At 43.4% G+C, this 12,506-nt stretch overlaps 1 protein-coding gene across 1 annotated transcript; it reads left to right on the top strand.

Moving 5' to 3' along the window:
- The first annotated feature begins 917 nt into the window (after positions 1–917).
- Positions 918–12,289, top strand: LOC111967109 (striatin-interacting protein 1 homolog). The gene is made up of 21 exons (XM_023992002.2): positions 918–1,052; positions 5,616–5,685; positions 5,787–5,861; positions 5,955–6,089; positions 6,217–6,337; positions 6,466–6,534; positions 6,632–6,738; positions 6,826–6,953; positions 7,054–7,236; positions 7,362–7,582; positions 7,733–7,798; positions 7,930–7,993; positions 9,590–9,661; positions 9,775–9,849; positions 9,952–10,049; positions 10,137–10,263; positions 10,448–10,548; positions 10,632–10,698; positions 10,885–10,989; positions 11,101–11,305; positions 11,488–12,289. The coding sequence occupies exons 1-21, from the start codon at positions 945–947 to the stop codon at positions 11,733–11,735; spliced, it is 2,445 nt and encodes an 814-aa protein (XP_023847770.1). The 5' UTR covers positions 918–944; the 3' UTR covers positions 11,736–12,289.
- Positions 12,290–12,506: the final 217 nt, after the last annotated feature.

The raw sequence follows: 12,506 nt of genomic DNA, 5'->3' as shown, positions 1-12,506 counted from the left end.
GCGATTTCTTCTTCTCCTTTTCCCTTTATTGGTGACAAATGTACAATTCACACTCCGACCTGTGAAAGGCAGAAACACTAAAGAAAGCGTCTAGTCTGCCGGAAAGCCATACGAAGAAGAAGAACTTTGTCAACGACAGTATGAAGATACAGTAAAACTGCCCTTCCAATAGCAATCGCCAATCACACTTGTAGAAGTTGTAGTCGATGTCATGGCGACGTTGGCTAGCTAAACTTATTATTATTATCATTTTTTATTATTAACAACAAATCAATACAGAAAGTACATTAGGGAACACAAATATATATAGATTATATACAATGGACAATTGAGCTAGGGGGTACAGTATCACATTCCACAAGGACCTTAAGGGACATACATACACTTGTAATTCTAACAGCTTTTTTGTTAGTAGAGTTTTTAATTATCTTAAAATAGAGTTCAATTTATTTTTGTAGGGTAAGAAAAAAAAAAAAAAAGTTTGTAAATTTACATTTGTGAATATGAAATTTGGCCAAAAGAATAATGAAATGAATTACATAAAAATGTTTCAGCTTATTCCTAACGTAGGTAAAGAATCCAAGCAGTACATCTCTCCACAATCGTTGGCTAGCTAAACTCATGCGTAGAACCACAACAAACTGCGCAAGTGCAGGCCGTCAAATCAAACCCACTCCTTCGATATAAAGTTGTTTTTGACGGAAATAAAACGTGTGAGTTTGTCACTTTCACGAGGTTGGAGTAATAAAATGTTGGACTACTTAGGACATTGGCTCGAATCTAGGTTGTGCCTTTAGATTTTGAAAAAAATAACAACTAAGGAAGAATGTTTTACTTCTCAAACCCCAAACACCGGTCTGGTCTGTTTCCAAAGCGTTCCTGGAAGTCTCGCGATGTTGCGCCTCTGGGTTTCGAAACTCTGTGATTTTGTTATTGAATCAGAGATGGACGTTGGGGGTAATGGTGGTGMTTTGATTGTCAATAAACAGAGGGCTATGTTACCCAACAAAAGTAGGGGTGAATTTGTCCGTAATCAAAGAAAAGACTCGGAGGTAAGGAAGAAAAAGTATGGTTTATTGAAGTACGTTATGCATCGTGTTTGTGTTGTCAACAATCCTAGCTAGAACTAGCTAAGTTAGCAAATTTACTAGCCGATTCCTGCTGCTAGCTAACGTTAATTTAATTATTGCGCCCCCCAGTCCGTTTTTACCCATTACAACTGTTCTGAAGTATAGCGAACTCTCTATGTAACAACAATACGATATTAGAATGGTTATCCCTGAATTTGAAACTGCAACTTGTCCAACGTTAACTAGCTAACGTTAGTTTACTTTACCGACTAGTAACTACAGTAGCTAGTTAGGTGGCTAGCCCAATAATGGACTAAAGGAGCCTAACGTTACTCCTTTATAATCCAAGGACAATACACGTTCTATTAAAGGAAAATTCTCTCTGGAAGCCAATACACCAAAATAACCTACATAATCACGTCAAAATAATTTCACAATTGCAAAATACACACTTACTGTAAAATCAAATGTTATTTGTCACATACACCGAATACAACTGGTGTAGACTTTACCGTGTACATGTAAGGACCCTTCCCAACAATGTAGATTGTTTAAATTAAAATGGTAACACTGTGTGCCACTCTCTTGAATTTACTCATATTTCACTACTAGAGCATTGAGGAAACACGTGGAATAAAACTAAATACACACAAGAATTGAGCTATATACAGGGAGTACCAGTACCAGATTAATGTGCAGATGTACGAGGTAGATAAGTACAGTGCTTTCAAGAAGTATTGAGGTCAAACGCTCCCTAAACACTTCAGCGAGCAGGCCTTTCTAATTGACCTGGCCCGGGTATCCTGGAAGGATATTGACCTTATTCTGTCAGTAGAGGATGCCTGGTTCTTTAAAAATGCTTTCCTCACCATCTTAAATAAGCATGCCCCATTCAAAAAAGGTAGAACTAAGAACAGATATTGCCCTTGGTTCACTCCAGCTTTGACCTCCCTTGACCAGCACAAAAACATCCTGTGGTGTACTGCATTAGCATCGAATGGCCCCCACGATATGCACATTTTCAGGGAAGTCAGGAACCAATATACACAGTCAGTTAGGAAAGCAAAGGCTAGCATTTTCAAACAGAAATTTGCATCCTGTAGCACTAATTGCAAAAAGTTTTGGGACACTAAAGTCTATGGAGAATAAGAGCACCTCCTCCCAGCTGCCCACTTCACTGCGGCTAGGAAACACTGTCACCACCGATAAATCTGCGATAATCGAGAATTTCAATAAGCATTTTTCTACGGCTAGCCATGCTTTCCACCTGGCTACCCCTACCCCGGGCCAACAGCTCTGCACCCCCCGCAGCAACTTGCCCAAGCCCCCCCGCTTCACCCAAATCCAGATAGCTGATGTTCTGAAAGAGCAGCAAAATCTGGACCCCTACAAATCAGCTGAGCTAGACAATCTGGACCCTCTCTTTCTAAAATTATCCACCAAAATTGTTGCAACCCCTATTATGAGCCTGTTCAACCTCTCTTATCGTCTGAGATCCCTAAAGATTGTAAAGCTACCGCGGTCATCCCCCTCTTCAAAGGGGGAGACACTCTAGACCCAAACTGCTTACAGACCTATATCCATCCTGCCCTGCCTTTCTAAAGTCTTTGAAAGGCAAGTTAACAAACAGATCACCGACCATTTTGAATCCCACCGTACCTTCTCCACTATGCAATCTGGTTTCTGAGCTGGTCATGGGTTCACCTCAGCCACACTCAAGGTCCTAAACGATATCATAACCGCCATCGATAAAAGACAGTATTGTGCAGCCGTCTTCATCGGCCTGGCTAAGGCTTTCGACTCTGTTAATTACCGTATTCTTATCGGCAGACTCAATAGCCTTGGTTTCTCAAATGACTGCCTCGCCTGGTTCACCAACTACTTCTCTGACAGAGTTCAGTGTGTCAAATCGTAGGGCCTGTTGTCCGGATCTCTGGCAGTCTCTATGGGGGTGCCACAGGGTTCAATTCTCGGGCTGAGTCTTTTCTCTGTATATATCAATGATGTCGCTCTTGCTGCTGGTGATTCTCTGATCCACCTCTAAGCAGACGACACCATTCTGTATACATATAGCCCTTCTTTGGACACTGTGTTAACAAACCTCCAAACGAGCTTCAATGCCATCAACTTGTAAGTCGCTCTGGATAAGAGCGTCTGCTAAATGACTTAAATGTAAATGTAATACAACACTTCTTCCGTGGCCTCCAACTGCTCTTAATTGCTAGTAAAACTAAATGCATGCTCTTCAACCGATCGCTGCCCGCACCCGCCCGCCCGACTAGCATCACTACTCTGGACGGTTCTGACTTAGAATATGTGGACAACTACAAATACCTAGGTGTCTGGCTAGACTGTAAACTCTCCTTCCAGACTCACATTAAGCATCTCCAATCCAAAATTAAATCTAGAATCGGCTTCCTATTTCGCAACAAAGCCTCCTTCCCTCATGCTGCCAAACATACCCACGTAAGACTGATTATCCTACCGATCCTTGACTTCGGCGATGTCATTTACAAAATAGCCTCCAACACTCTACTCAGCAAGTTGGATGTAGTCTATCACAGTGCCATCCATTTTGTCACCAATGCCCCATATACTATCCACCACTGCGACCTGTATGCTCTTGTTGGCTGGCCCTTGCTACATATTCGTCGCAAAACCCAATGACTCCAGGTCATCTACAAGTCTTTGATCGGTAAAGCCCCGCCTTATCTCAGCTCACTGGTCACCATAGCAACACCCACCCGTAGCATTGGCTCCAGCAGGTTTATTTTTACTGGTCATCCCCAAAGCCAACACCTCCTTTGGCCGCCTTTCCTTCCAGTTCTCTGCTGCCAATGACTGGAACGAATTGCAAAAATCACTGAAGTTGGAGACTTATATCTCCCTGTCAGAGCAGCTTACCGATCGCTTTAGCTGTACACAGCCCATCTGTAAATAGCCCACCCAACTACCTCATCCCCATATTGTTTTTGTTGTTGTTGCTCTTTTGCACCCCAGTATCTCTACTTGCACATCATCGTTAATGCTAAATTGTAATTATTTTGCCACTATGGCCTATTTATTGCCTTACCTCCCTAATCTTAATACATTTGCACACACTGTATATAGATTTTTCTATTGTGTTATTGGCTGTACGTTTGTTTATCCCATGTGTAACTCTGTGTTGTTTTTGTCGCACTGCTTTGCTTTATCTTGGCCAGGTCGCAGTTGTAAATGAGAACTTGTTTCCAACTGGCCTACCTGGTTAAATAAAGGTGAAATAAAAATCAAGTTACGTTACAGCCTTATTCTAAAATTGATTACATTTATTTTTTTCCTCTTCAAATTACACACAATACCCCATAATGACAAAGCTAAAACAGGTTTTTAGAAGTGTTGGCACATTTATTAAAAATAAAAACAAATTATTTACGTAAGTATTCAGACCCTTTGCTATGAGTCTCGAAATTGAGCTCAGGTGCATCCTGTTTCCATTGATCACCCTTGATATTTCTACAACTTGATTGTCCACTTCTGGTAAATTAAATTGATTGGACATGATTTGGAAAGGCACACACCGGTGTATTTAAGGTCCCACGGTTGGCAGTGCATGTCAGAGAAAAAACCAAGCCATGAGGTCAAAGGAATTGTCCTTAGACCTCTGAGACAGGATTGTGTCGAGGCACAGATCTGTAGAAAGGTACCAACACGTTTTTGCAGCATTGAAGGAAAAACTCTGTGGCCTCCGTCATTCTTAAATGGAAGAAGTTTGGGACTACCAACAATCTTCCTAGTGTTGGCCGCCCGGTCAAACTGAGCAATCGGGGGAGAAGGGCCTTTGTCAGGGATGTGCCCAAGAACCCGATGATCACTCTGACAGAGCTCCAGAGTTTCTCTGTTTAGATGGGAGAACCTTCCAAAAGAACAACCACCTCTGCAGCACTCCACGAATCAGGCCTTTTATGGTAGTGGCCAGACGGAAGCCACTCCTCAGTAAAAGGCACATGACAGCCCGTCTTGGAGTTTGCCAAAAGGCACCTAAAAGACTCTCAGACTATGAGAAACAAGATTCTCTGGTCTGATGAAACAAAGATTGAATTCTTTGGCCTGAATGCCAAGCGGCACTTCTGGAGGAAACCTGGAACCATCCCTACGGTGAAGCATGGTGGTGGCAGCGTCAAGCTGTTGGGATGTTTTTCAGTGGCAGGGACTGGGAGACTAGTCAGGCTCGAGGGAAAGATGAACAGCGCAATCCAAGGGATCTGCTAAGAAGAATGTGAGAAACTCCCCAGATACAGGTGTGCTATACTCACTGCCAAATTTGCTTCAACAAAGTACTGAGCCAAGGGTCTGAATACTTTTTTATATTTAATACATTTGCTAAAATTTCTAATAACCTGTCTTTGTTTTGTCATTATGTGGTATTGTGTGCAGATTGAGGAGAAAAAAACAAACAATTTAAGCCAGTTTAGAATAACGCTATAATTTAACTAAATGTGGAAAAAGTCCAGGGGTCTGAATACTTTCCGAATGCACTGTATTTGTGTCTGTGCTCCAACACAGGGCTTCTCCGAGTCTCCAGACCTTGAGTTTGAGTATGCAGATACAGACAAGTGGTCTGCTGAACTGTCAGGTGAGGTATTACTGGACACTCCTTATTGCTTTTAAATACTGACCTCTGTGACAGGTTCTCTTGTGAATTTGGTACCAGCTATGCCTACATCTCTTCTCCAGAGCTATACAGTTACACTGAAGGACCAGAATTTCTTCTCAACAGAAAATGCTTTGAGGAGGAATTCCGAACTCATGGTATGCACCTTTTCGACTTGAATGCATTGTCTTCCTCAAGTGTGGTTATATAGTACCTCTTACTGAGAGTGTTTTGCTCCTGCCCTGTCTCAGTGTCTGACAAGAAATGGACCGAGCTGGATGTGGCTCAACACAGAGCTCACGCCATGCGTCTACTGGACGGCCTGGAGGTGATCACCAGGGAGAAGAGGCTGAAGGTGTCCAGGGCAATCCTCTACATGGTTCAGGGTAAGTCCTCAGCACTCAGCGGTTTAGTAGCCTGCGGTGACATCTGTTTCCGTATGTTTTTATAGTGATGCAGTAAGCTAACAGTGTTTCAGCACTAAAGTCATGTTTCCCACCTGTGGCTCTACAGGGACGTTTGCGGAGTGCAGCTCTGAGGCAGAAGTGCAGCACTGGATGAGGTATAACATCTTCCTGCTGCTGGATGTTGGCACCTTCACGGCCCTTGTGGAGCTGCTCAACATGGAGGTTGAGTAAGTTGGAACTACAAATCAGTGAGATGTCATTGTTTTTGGGAAGAGTTTCTTTGCTACACAAAATGTGGTTAATATCAGGTTGCTGATTCTTTCTTTCCTCTTTTCAACCCCTCTCTCTCTCACAGTAACAGTGCTGCCTGTAGCAGTGCAGTCAGAAAGCCAGCAATCTCCTTGGCTGACAGCACAGACCTCAGGTAAAATTTGTCACTGACTTTCTTGCAGCTCTATATAGTTAAACACCAGTGTATGGGAATCCCCTTCTGATGCTTGGGTGTTTTTCTGGTTCCTCAGGGTGCTGCTCAACATCATGTATCTGATGGTGGTGACCATCCAGCAGGAGGACCCAGCCGACTCACCTGATTGGAGGGCCACCAGGGAGACCTTTAAAACAGAGCTGGGTAGGAGTGTGTGTTTCTATTAGATAGAAGGGTTTTGTCAAGGAGTAGTTTATAACTAGTCTTTTCTCTTTCCCCTCTCTCTCCCAGGCTCTCCTCTGTACAACAACGAGCCCATCTCTGTCATGCTCTTTGGCATGGTGACAAAGTTCTGCAGTGGTCACGCTCCCCACTTCCCCATGAAGAAGGTTCTGATGCTGCTGTGGAAGAGCATACTGGTGAGAGAGATTTTATCATATTTTGTGGATTTTGGCATTCTTAGCCAGGTACTTTTGGCTTGCATATCCAATTTACAACATGTCCTCTCCTCTGCCCCAGTTCACCCTCGGGGGGTTTGAGCAGCTCCAGAACATTAAGGTGAGTAAGCGGGAGGAGCTTCGCCTGCCCCCCCTCCCAGAGGACAGCATCCGGGTCATCAGGAGCATGAGGGCAGCCTCGCCCCCCGCATCTGCCTCTGACCTCATCGAACAGCAGCAGAAAAGGGCACGCCGTGAACACAAGGTAACCTCTACCATGTCTCAATGTGGCTCACAAAAGTTACGCCACCCCCTGTTTAACACCTGCTCAATGTACTATTGTGTAAGGCTTATTTTAAAAATACTCCTCAACCCTTTCCTCTCTTACAGTCCCTAATAAAACAGGACAACCTGGACGCCTTCAATGAGAAGGACCCCTACAAGTCAGATGACCCTCGTGAAGATGAGGATGACAACGATGACAATGACAACTCCATGGAGGCGGAGCCTTTTCCCATGGAACGGGATGAGGTCATGCCCCCACCCATCCTACACCCCCCCTCAGAGAGGGTGAACTTCCCCAAGGGCCTGCCTTGGGCCCCCAAAGTCAGGTACAGTCCGGGGCTGAGGGAGACATCAGGGAGACATTTGCTACAGATTAGTGCTGTTTCTATAGATGTGCTTTGTTATTTTATGTGTCTTGTATAGTGTTCCTAAAGTTTATGACTAGAATTTTTTTGTTTTGTTTAATGTTTTTACAGGGAAAAGGACATAGAACATTTCCTGGAATCAAGTAGAAGCAAATTTATCGGCTATACGCTTGGAAAGTAAGTCCAGTTAGTGTCTTTTTTTCATTAATAGAGATTAAATCTTCTAGAGATTTAATCCATCTTAATGTAATTTCTTGTCGAGGATCCTTGACCTAGATTTCATGGATATTTCTGTATTTGTATTGCAGTGACACAGATACAGTTGTCGGCCTACCCAGACCCATCCATGAAAGCATCAGAACCTTGAAGCAGGTTATATTATACAGTACTCAACAAGTCTCAAACATTGTGAAACATGGATACATTTTCTAGATATTGCATAATATTGCTGCATTATGTCTGAAAGAGAGCTGTTCTCCAGTTGGGCTTGTCTCTGACTCACTGTCACCTTTCCCAGTCAGATGGATAAGCAGTGGTGAAAGTACTCTATGTAAGATGGCCTATTATTACTATAGTGATAATTTAGATTGGAAAGTCATAATTTAGGCTAATAATACAACTCAATCACTGTTTGCAAAAAATACTGTTCAATGCAGTACATTGAGGCTATAGGCCTATCAGATACATTTCTTGTTGGCCTTTTATAAACCCATTTCATGCAATTCTACTATACTTCATATGAATGGAGACATTAGCAGAATTGTTCTTATAATACTACAAAAATTACAGGGTAGCTTACTCTGCTGACACTGACAAACAGATCAATAAAAACGTTGTCTGATCCATATAATCGGCCAACGGTGAGGGAGGTAAGGAAATTATTGTCCACAAACAAACAAAAGTGGCACTGACCCAATGATAAAGACAGTGAATATGCACACTCACTGGGGATATGGCCGATGTTCTCAGCTGGTGCCAATAAGATACGAGGCTACTTACTGGCCGCTCAATTCAGTTGAGAATTTTTAAACTAAAAGACAGATTGAAGTCTTTATTGTCATCTCTTTACAGCGATAGCTATTTGCTTTCCAAAGTGTTTTTCCGTAATTGTATTTTTTAATGTTGCGATATGCTTGGCTAAATCTCTCTGCTTTTCACTGACAGTCGCAACTCAACAGTCATCTCTAGGCCTATTTGATATTTGCCTTGCGCGCTGCCCAAATTGCGGACCTTCCGACAGTAGGCTATGCGATTTAAAATAATCCCCATTCCATCACGTGTCCACTTGGACAGAGACTGAGGAAGCCGAAGGGCTGTCTGATGTCCTGCCATCTAGCAACCTGACCCTAGCAACCTATCAGTGGCCTGGTCACAGATGTCACTGGGATTTTGAGGGGCCGGTTTATTAACACTAGAACCACTGGGTCTCAAGGGGCCTTCCTTCAAGCTACTAATAACATTATAACTGTAATTAATACATTTTATATATGCTATCGTAAAAATAATGATTTGGTTGTGTTTATGAATGTCTTATGTAACATTTGAAAACATTTTTTTTTTTTTGTAAACACGACTATAGTATTTTCATTAGTTTATCTCAGTGGTGGGCAGTTGGATGGTACAGTAACTGAAAAGGGTTGGGAACCACGGAGGGAAACCATTTTAAAAAAAGACATGCACTTAAACTGGTTATAACTCCAGTTCTGTTTGTGAATTAAGATTTAAACAACAGTGTGTTATAGATTTATTTTAGGAAAAGTCAAGGACGGATGGGGCATGACTTAAATGTTAGTAATAAAATTATGAAAGTCATGAGCAGTCTAAATGACCGCTATAGCAATTCTATAGTGTTAACCCCCAGTCTCTCTGGCAGCATTGGGGGATGGGTGGAGTGAGCTGGGATGAAAGGGACAGCACCACTGGCCGTGAGAATTCTTTACAATGACAGTTGTTTCTATTTCCTTGCAGCATAAGTACATCTCTATAGCTGAGATTCAGATTGCCAAGGAGGATGAGTTTCAGAAAACTCCACTGTCAGGGGTGAGTGCCAGTGCATATCACTGAAATGTATATTGGAATATCACTGTCCTAGAGAAAGGGCAATGTGTTTAATTTAAAAAGCATTATTTTGCATGTTTTGTGTTTGTTTATAGGGAGAAGAGGATGTGGAGATGTGCTCCACTGAGCTGCTATACCAGGGCATTCTTCCCAGCTTGCCTCAGTACATGGTGAGTGTTCTGCTCCTCTTGTATACTGAATCTAGGTCTCCAGTGCATTTCTATGACCTCTAACCCTTGGCAGAATTGACCTGTTTCTCTTCTCTCTCTCAGATTGCCCTGCTGAAGATCCTGCTAGCGGCTGCCCCCACCTCCAAGGCCAAGACAGACTCCATCAACATCCTGGCAGATGTGCTGCCTGAGGAGATGCCGTGAGTCAACTGTTTGATTTGAAAGGGGGCTGTATTCTGTTGAGTTCCAACTAAAAGGGTTTTATTATTTGAATACTGTATCTGCAGGACCACTGTGCTCCAGAGCATGAAACTTGGTGTGGATGTTAACCGCCACAAGGAGATCATTGTTAAGGCCATCGCTGCCATCCTGCTGCTGCTTCTCAAACACTTCAAACTCAATCACGTCTACCAGGTACTGGCAACCGACACTCAACCACTACCACCACATACAGGCAAACTCTCAAAACCCTGAATTATCCTCATCTACCAAGTATTGATAACCATTTAATAGGAGTGGTCATTTCTCACAAGCACCGTAAACTTGTGAGTGGCCTTCCCTTACCCTTCTGTTTCTTTTTATTTATTTAATTTGACAGTTTGAGTACATGGCTCAGCACCTGGTGTTTGCCAACTGTATTCCTCTCATTCTCAAGTTCTTCAACCAGAACATAATTTCTTACATCACAGCCAAGAACAGGTACGTTGGGGAATTTGAGCCATTCCAAGACCCTGATTATCTGTGACCCTTTTAGTAATCACCTCTCATTCTCTTTCCTGCAGTATTTCTGTGCTGGACTTCCCTTACTGTGTGGTGCATGAGCTCCCTGAACTTACTGCAGAGAGTTTGGTAAGTTTCACACTCCATCCCTCACAGAAATAAAATACTGATTGTAATATCTGAACTCAAACGCCTGGGCAATGTTTTTGTAGAAGGGTAGGGGACACACCAGTGTACCTAATGGAAATGTTACGGTAGTCAAAGGTTGGAGGTGAGGTGTTGTTACCCAATGGTTGGTTTGTCTGTGTTCTACAGGAGGCTGGCGACAACAACCAGTTCTGCTGGAGGAACCTGTTCTCCTGTATCAACCTGTTGAGGATCCTCAACAAGCTGACCAAGTGGAAGCACTCCAGAACCATGGTGAGGGAGAGACCCACCCAACCAAAACAATAGTTACTCTTATTCACTAAAACAGACATCAGTCTGGGATTATTTTAGATCATAATTGCATACCTTGCACTTCTCTGTCAGATGCTGGTGGTGTTCAAATCTGCTCCCATATTGAAGAGGGCGTTGAAGGTTAAACAGGCCATGATGCAGCTGTACGTCCTCAAGCTGCTCAAAGTGCAAACCAAGTACCTGGGCCGCCAGTGGAGGAAGAGCAACATGAAGACCATGTCTGCCATATACCAGAAGGTCCGCCATCGCCTCAATGACGACTGGGCCTACGGTAACGGTGAGTCACTGTCGACACCAAAATCAACCCTCAAAGTGTCCATTGTGTTTTTCAGTCAGTGATTGATAGCCTCATATTTCCCCACTGTGAACTGTTAAGTGTAAGCACCCTATGTAGCTTGGGGTATGTCAAGTTTTAAAGAGAACCCCAAGTAATGAGCTTCTATGTTTCTTTGATGGCAGACCTGGATGCGCGGCCCTGGGACTTCCAGGCAGAGGAGTGTGCTCTGCGCGCCAACATTGAGCGCTTCAACAGCCGCCGCTACGACAACAACCAGAGGAACCCTGACTTCCTGCCCGTGGACAACTGCCTGCAGAGCGTTCTTGGACAGCGCGTCGACCTGCCGGAGGATTTCCAGATGAACTATGACCTCTGGCTGGAGCGAGAAGTCTTCTCCAAGCCCATATCCTGGGAGGAGCTTCTGCAATGATAACAGGGCTGGGTGGTGGGAGGTGGTGCTATAGGAAGGTTTTCTGAACCCACCTCCCCAAGGTGGCAACACTAGTCTACATCTCCACATCGTTTAGTGCTGAAAAAGCATACCTGTTACAGCCTTCATAGAGCACTGCATTTGTTTCTGAAAATTCCGCAGACAAGAGTCCCCATAACAAACATGATCCTTGTGTTGTCATCTCGTGCAGAGAAAATAACAGTCAGTAAGGGATATTCAGGAGGTAGAGGGTCAACACCTAAGTCACCTAAATGTGGACCTTGCGCATTAGCATTACCCCTTCACAGTTGGACCAATCATTTATAATATCTGAATCCAGGCACTAGACTTCTCTTCTTTTTTTTAAAAGCGCAAATAGGGGGTGCTTATATTTGTCCTGTTTCACACATGTACAAGTGTGTAACCTGTACAAGCGTGTGGTGAAATGGAAATGTGTTTTTTGCATATCCCATTTGGAGAGTGGTGTCACTCATGGCCAAGGTGAACCAGGTCTTGATTTACCCCATGTAGAGCCTTTTCTAGTTTTCAACTGGACCTTTACAGAGTGCTATAGGTTTTATCAGCCTTGTCCAACCTCCATGGTTGGGTATGTAAACCCTTTATATTCTGTTACTTACACACAACTCCACACATCCAACCTGCCATGGTGCCACTCCTGGCTGTCGGACCAGTACTCTGCCCTTCAAGCACTATAGTACACTATTATAACCCTTAGGAAGAAGTACAAAATAAAGTGTGTGTGTGGAAGAG

Source organism: Salvelinus sp. IW2-2015, linkage group LG1 (assembly GCF_002910315.2).
Source record: "Salvelinus sp. IW2-2015 linkage group LG1, ASM291031v2, whole genome shotgun sequence".
Taxonomy (NCBI): domain Eukaryota; kingdom Metazoa; phylum Chordata; class Actinopteri; order Salmoniformes; family Salmonidae; genus Salvelinus; species Salvelinus sp. IW2-2015.
Note: the sequence above shows the minus strand (reverse complement) of the source record. Positions and strands in the feature narration are given on the sequence as shown.